At 48.7% G+C, this 7407-nt stretch overlaps 1 protein-coding gene across 3 annotated transcripts in view; it reads right to left on the minus strand.

Moving 5' to 3' along the window:
• TMEM164 (transmembrane protein 164) overlaps window positions 1-6931 on the minus strand; it is a 174415-nt gene extending 167484 nt beyond the window's left edge. Inside the window, exons 1-2 of one of the 3 annotated variants that reach the window (XM_087813643.1) lie at window positions 6909-6923; window positions 5530-6194 (exon numbers count right to left, since the gene is read on the minus strand). In XM_087813643.1, coding sequence (XP_087669769.1) covers window positions 5530-5919 — 390 coding nt within the window. In that variant the 5' untranslated portion in view covers window positions 5920-6194; window positions 6909-6923. Of the gene's footprint in view, window positions 1-5529; window positions 6195-6908 lie in introns of those variants that run through there. The other 2 variants (XM_087813644.1, XM_016198282.2) reach the window with 2 other exon arrangements.
• Between the last annotated feature and the right edge of the window lie 476 nt (window positions 6932-7407).

Consider the following 7407-nt stretch of genomic DNA (forward strand, 5'->3'; position numbering starts at 1 on the left):
TCAGTTTCCAAGTCTGAGGTAAAAATACATTGGCCATCTGCCAGCTTTGATCAGCTTTGTGCAGTTTCTCTGTTTAAGCGAACACATAGTTATTCAGAGGATTAAAATGCTTTCTTTGCTTGGGGCCCATTACATGGAGAATATAGAGATAGGAAAAGGTTAAATAATTTGCTCAGGTTCCCTAGCAAGCCATGAGTTCAACTAGCATCATAACTTTAAATCCCAGGGCTGTCTGTGGGCTATTTAATCCGCCAATGCATACCATTTCTCTTTATAATGGACGCCCCCAAAAGATTATAACAATGAAAGATGGAAAAATTCTCTGCAAATTTCCATGGGGGAAAAATAAAACAAACTAAAAAGCAATGTCATGCCTCACTGCTGAGGCCCATATAAACAGCATCCCCTCGTGTCCCTCTAGACTGATGACACAGGACACAGACCATCTGATAAACTGTCAGCAGATGGCTGGATCCCTCATTGTACCCATTACCCACTGACATCAGTTCCAAGCAGGAGCTGTTATCAGTGCTCCAGACAACAGATGGGATGGGGAGGTGTGGCTGGTCTGAAGTCTGGGGGGGGAGGGGGGGGCGGGGAAAAAACCTAGTTCTCAAATCCGTCAGGTTTTCTGTAAAACAAATCCATCACAGAACAAATGGAACACACTGGAGTATATTCAGTTAGTTCTAAAAGGTGCCACAAAAAGCTCAGGACTGTTTTGAGTATGTGCCATTTTACACTTACAGCAAGGAGGGAGGAAGTAAGAAAATCAAATAGTGAACCAAAAGCAGGTAAGCCATATTTGGTGGAAATCAGACTTCTTATATATTATAAAGAAGACAGAAAAACAAATAGCAAATGGCAACTCTAAAAAAGAATAGGGTTCAGTATTACTGGCTAAAAACTAGTAACTTGGGGCTACGGGGATGACAGCATCAATTATTATTTGCCAAATGTCCAGCCTGGGTCCAGCCCACCTTATGTACATATGAAATCGAGGTTTAAATGTCATATATTATGCCTCACTAAGTTCAGTGTCCCATCAGGAGATGTTGACACAGACACATGCAGAACCAACAGGAATTGGGTAATTAGGCAAGACATTCAAAATGGGATCTTTCTGTTAAGTTTCTAAAGCAGAGACAATATAACTGTACGCAAGGGAAATAAAGGGCTACTAATTTAAGAAGACTGGTCTTTACAGATACAATCAGTCCAATTGTCTGGCATTTTAACCCTTCTGCTGAGAAATTGTAGGTTTTGAGGCTTAAATAGCTATGAGAATATCTTTCTGCTTCCCACCGTGGCAGCTCAGCTCTTAAGCCACCTCTGCCACTAACTTGGCTGGGTGATTCTTGGTAAACAGCATAATCACTCAGTAAACTCATTTCCTGTCACCCACACCTGCCAAAACAATATGCACAAGAGGACTAGCCATGCTTGAAGAAATACTTATCAATGTAATTGGTAACTGATTTTCAGCAAGGAGATTAACGATGGTGCTGCTTGCTGATCCTGAGAACCCTCAAACATCTCCGGCTTGAGTTTAGATGTGAGATCATGCTGCTTCAATCACACAAACCTCTATTGGTCCACAGTCCCAGGCTTTAAGAAATCAGACAAGCCCAAAGAGAAACTTGACACCAGGAATATTAATCAAGACCAGAACACGGGTGCAAAAACTGCCCTTCCTTATGTTTCTAAAGCTGGCAACATGGCTAAGAGGAGGGTCTGTGTAACGAGGTTTTGGGAATAAATACTTTATAGACTGTAAAGTGGGAGATGGGGAGACTAACCAACTTCCCTCCAACTCTTCTATTTCCTGGCCTAAAGCAATACTATCCTTGTTATAGACAAACTTGCACTGAATGTGAGGAACAAGGCCTTTCTATAAAGTCAAAATTGAGTCATCCTGTTGCAAGACACACATCAGAAATGTTTCTACTAAGCTCTCCCTTTTATTTCAGCTAATGTCTCTCTTCCTTAATGAGGACCTCTAAACTCCATAGAATTTACTGCCATAATATAGCCTAATTCAGCTATTTCACCTGCCAAAGCATTTCTTTGTACTCAATCTCTCCCCTTTGGAAGTACACAGTCACAGGAAGCATTTTAACATCTCCTTCTCCAGGTCCAAGCTGTTCTATCATAACCCTAAATAAAATAATGTATGTGAAAGTGACTTAAAATAAACAGTAAAGTGCTAGATAGATGTAAGGTAATATTAACCATACTTACTATCATTAGTCATTGCTGCAACCAAGTCAGAAAACAGAAAACTGTTTTCAACCATCTGTTATGAAAATTTTTTAAGGACTTACATCAAGTTCTTAAAATCCACACATTTGTGCTTCCCAGGAAGAGGTATGGAATAGGTAGGGTATGGAACACTGGAGTCATCAAAGACTAGGCGTCCCAGTAGGCCAGAGGTTACTATTTAAATGACATAACAAAGTGACTTAGGAGTAAAGTGTAGAGGAGTCTAATCCAGGGTAGGCTCAAGAATTCCTCAGCATGACTCTGTTCAGAGCTTGAGCTAAGCACAGGACAATAGGAAATGCAAAGGTGACGGGACTCAGTCCATAGTCCCCCAAACATCTATATCTCTGCAGCAACCAGTTCTAAGTGCCATCATCATCTACACATATCCCCAAGGGTGATCTGGTCAGGTAGACTTTACTGGAGAGACAGAGGTAGCAGCAAAAGATTAACAAGGATGAAAAGATGAACAAGTCCACCTGACCTCAGCAGAGAAGAAACTAGTATCCTTTTTCCACCCACAAACACCAAAAGCATTTCTAAACAGATAAAGGTAACTATTTATCTTTGCATCCTAGGCCACTGCTTAATGGAGAAAAGAATCATAGAACTTAGGCTGTCAACAGCTAGGAGTGAAGTTCTGTCTCATTTTGCAGATGGGCAAACTGAGGCCAAGGAAGCGTACTTTTCCCCAAAGTCACACAACTAATTAATGCCAGAACTACGTCTCCAAAGTCTTCAAAAGCGTCTAAAAACCTTTCCACTAAAAATCATGGTACTGCCAGGTTTGATGTCATCACACCAGCAGCAGCCCCAGTCAGGCTGAATTTAGTCCTTTGTTGACCTTCTAGATATGTGGCTGCCAGAGTCCTCAAGATCCCTTTGTGGAAGAGGTACCCTCTGACCCTCACCACCTGCCGTCCAAAAAAAGCACTCCTGTCCTAAGAGCCTCACGAAAGCAATGGCTGAGATGCGTTGATTCCTCTCATTAACAAACAGGCCATTCATTTAAAAAAAAAAAAAAAAAAAGAGGACTGGCTCAAATTTACACAGAAGGTCTAGCTGGGAGAGCCTTGGGCTTCCTGTGAATGGCATCACTTCCCAAGAAGCCTTCTCTTAAAAATAATGTTGCCCCCTCCAGTCCTGCTCAATAATGAGCCACCCAATCAACAACAGCGTCTTTATTCCAAAGCTATCTGCACCTTCTTGCCACATCTGCAAAATGGGAAGGGCTTGAAACCATTTACCACATTTTACAAATTGAGAAACTGAGGCCAGGAACCTGCAATTAAAGGAGCTCCTAGAACACAGAGTAACAAGGATGCGAGTCACAAGTAAGCATTGCCATGCTGATCAGCCTCAGCCTCCCTATAGAGACTGCCCTGCTATTCCACAGACAGCTTGCCACCCCAAAGATGGTGGGTTAGCTTTGCAACCCAGACAATTCATCTTTTGGCTACAGGCAAGTGACTGCCCTATTCCTAGGCCTCCGACAGGCCTGTAACATGGCGATAATAATCTTAACCTCCTGCCCCACACAGGGCTGTCATAAGTCTCCTGAGAATAACCTACAAATACAAAAGCAATAAAGATTCTAATGACAGGTTCCAAAACAAGTGCCCATTAGTAGATGAATGGATTAAAAAAGTGTGGCACAGTCCTAGCTGGTTTGGCTCAGTGGTTAGAGTGTCAACCCTTGGACTGAAGGGTCCCAGGTTCAATTCCAGCCAAGGGCAAGTACCTCAGTTGCAGGCTCGATCCCTGGCCCCAGTCGGGGCCCATGTGGGAGGCAACCAATTGATGTGTCTCTCTCACATCAATGTTTCTCTCTCTCTCTCCCTTCCACTCTCTCTGAGAAGCAATGGAAAAAATATCCTCGGGTGAGGATTAAAAACATAACAAAGCTGTGGTACATTTACAGAATGGAATATTATTCAGTTATAACAAAGAAGGATCTCTTACCCTTTGAGACAGCATGGATGGACCTAGAGAGTATTATGCTAAGCTAAATAAGCCAGTCAGAGAGAGACAAGTATCACATAATCTCACTTATATGTGGAATCTAATGAACAAAATAAACTGACGAATGAAACAGATCCAGAGACATTAAAAGATGCAACAGACTGACTAATTTCAGAGGAAAGGGGATGGAGAGGGCAGGAAGAGATTAACCAAAGAACTAACATGAATATATGCATAGCCCATGGACAAACAATAGTGCGGGGAAGGCCTGGGGAGGGGTACAGTGGAGGGGGTCAACAGGGGGAAAAAGGGGGAACATCTGTAATACTCTCAACAATAAAAAATTAAAATTTAAAAAAATAAACCTGTCCCTGAATAAAACATACCAGGTTTTCCACAGCCTGAAATTTAAAAAATATTTGTTTCCCTTTCTCCTCTTTCTTCTCCTCCATGATTTTATAGTTTTAGAACATTTCTTCACACAGGCTAAGTACAGAAAGACAGTGTCACTCTTGATCCTCAACCAGATTATTTTCATGCATCTGGCACTTTCCTTTTTAATCCCGTTTGTTTTGTTTTTCTTAGCACAGCTAATGAAAGGTAAAGAAATCAGCTTTCTGAGTTCCCCTGGACCATGACCACAGAAGATAGAATATGAGTGATAAGATCTAGAGGTTTGCAAAAATAAATCCCCTCTCACCGTGGATAGAAATCACCAACACAAAGTTCGAGTCAGCCTGGGGCCTGTTTCAGAGTCCACTCAGTAGGAGCTTGGTGCTGCCCCAACCCTCAGAATTCAAAGACAGACTTCACCCTAAGAGCATAAACTCCCAAATGAAAGAATAATTAAGGGAAACCTGCAAAAGTATTTCCCCAAAGTACTGCAGTAGAGACAAGGAACCTTATTTCTCTGAGAAAAAATGTCACCAGGCCTCTGGGGATTAACTGTGACATGGCATGGGGGCTGGGCTATGGTCTCCAGATGTGATTCAGAAATGGCACCTGGCTGGGGCTGGACTTCCTGCTTGTGAAAGGCCCAGAGCAGGGCTGGGAGGGACAGGCAGCTAGTCTGAGTGCCAGTCAGCTCTGGCATTATGTCCCTGCCCTCCACTGTAAGGCTGATGCATTGTGTAAAGGTGAAAGAAAGCCAAATCTGAGATATGTACAAAAACAGCAGATCTTTGGAAAATCATTTTTAAGGGTCCCAATTCCCACAGGGATGACGTACTGTACACTGCCGAGTGTCCTGAGCACAGCAATGACTGTTATCACTAAGGCTGCCCAGGAAAAATTCAACAAACTCACATGCATCATGGTGACCAGGTGACAGGGGTTGAGCAGGTAGATGACGGTCTTGGTGGCGAACTTAAAGCCCACCTCAACCCCGAAGGTCAGGCACAGGGCTACTAAGAGCAGATTCTTGCTCAGGCTCTCCTTGCCTTCCTCTGGCCGCTGGGTCACCTGCTCTGGCTGGCAGCCACGGCCACCCCTACCGTCCTCCTTCGTCTGCCTCAGGATGTGCCGCAGGGCCACCAGGATCTCCAACAGGGCCAGGGTCAGGACCACCACACTTTCCAGCAGCCGCTGCTGCCAAGAGAGGAAGGCAGCACAGTCGGGGCCCCCATTGCCTGCAAAGCTGGGGTCCACGCCCCCATAGAGCCAGTCCAGAAGAGTTTGGTAGCTATACCGGGACATGATGCAAAGTGGTTCCCCTCGACCACCGTGCAGGAAGCTAGAGTGAGATGGAACACACACCCAGAGAGTTGCCCGGGTGGTGGGACATGTATGGAGGGCACACCCCCACACCCGAACTCCCCTCCAGACACGGGGACACCGAGAGCAGGGGAGGGGAAGCTACACGCGAGGCCCGGGGTAAAGTGCTGGCTCTAACTTGTCCCCACGGCTGTCTGGGGAGCCCCCCGCGCTTCTCCAGTGGCCACCAACGAGGCACGGTTGAAACGTTGGCCAATCTAAAAGGAAGGAGAGGAAAAAAAAAAAAGGTCTCAAAGAGGCAATTGCATCGGGAATTATGAAGCGGGGAAGGGTAATTAGCGAGGGAAGAAAAGGGCAACGGGGCAGTGGCGAAGCAAGCAGGGGTCAGGGGAAGCCAGAGGCCGAGAGGTTCAGGGCCAAGGGGACCCAGCAGTGCCGCGGGGGCGAACCAGGGGTTAACGGGGGTGAGACCAAGGGAACACGCCGAGGCCAGGAGAGGAGCTAGAGGGGCCGGGCAGGCGGGGAGGGCGACGGGGATGGAGGGACGCCGGACTCCTCCTTCACACACTCGCCACAGGGGATTGCTTACTCCGGCAACCGCGTGGCCTTCTCTGCCCCCAGCTAGCAACTTCGCCGCCGTCGGGTCCCTCCGGCCAATTTAGAGCCGTGCGGGTCCAGCCGCCCGCCCCCGGGTACACCCCCAAGCCCCCAGCTCCACCCCTGGCTCCCGCCCTCCGGGCAGCACCTCCCCCAGCCTGCGGCCCGCCCGGGACCGGCCCCCTTGGCGCGGGCAGCGGCCGGAGGAAGCCGGCAGGGAGAGAGGGAAGGAGAGAGAGAGGTAGGGAGGGAGGCCGGGCCGGCCAGGGGCTGGGCTACAGCCGGCCCCCTCCCTCCGACCGGGCGCCGCATCTTCCCGCGCCTCCCTCCTGGCCCCAGGAACCGGCCGCCGCGCCCCTCGGGGCTCCACTCACCAGCAGCTCGGCCCGCGGCCCCGGCTCGGGCCACCTCTCGGCTCCCGCACTCCCCGCGCCCGGGCGATCGGCTCCCCGGGCGGCCGCAGCCGCTGCCGCCGAGCACGGCTCCTCCTCCCGTCTTCCTCCCCCTGCAGCCGCCGCGCTCGCTTCCTCCTTCTTCCCCTCCCTCTCTCCTCCCCCTCGCCGCCGCTGCCTCCTCCGGTCCGCCTCAGCCTCGCTCCCCCCCCCATCCTCCACGCTAGCGGGCCACGAATACCCCGCCTCGTCTCCTTCCCTCTTCGGAACCCCTCGCTCCCGCCACTGCCGCCCCCAGTCACACCTCCCACCCTGCCTCTTGTAGGCTCTCCCTCCCTTGTCCTTCCTCCAGGCTCAATCTCCGCCTCCTTCCCCGCCTTCCTGGCCTGCCTCTTATTCTGCACTCTTGGAGCCTGCACGCGGGCACATCCACCTTCCTTCTCTAACGTGTGCTGAAGGCGCCTCCTTGGTGAAGCCTTTT

The sequence above is a fragment of the Miniopterus natalensis genome, chromosome X (genome assembly GCF_054644295.1).
Source record: "Miniopterus natalensis isolate mMinNat1 chromosome X, mMinNat1.hap1, whole genome shotgun sequence".
Taxonomy (NCBI): domain Eukaryota; kingdom Metazoa; phylum Chordata; class Mammalia; order Chiroptera; family Miniopteridae; genus Miniopterus; species Miniopterus natalensis.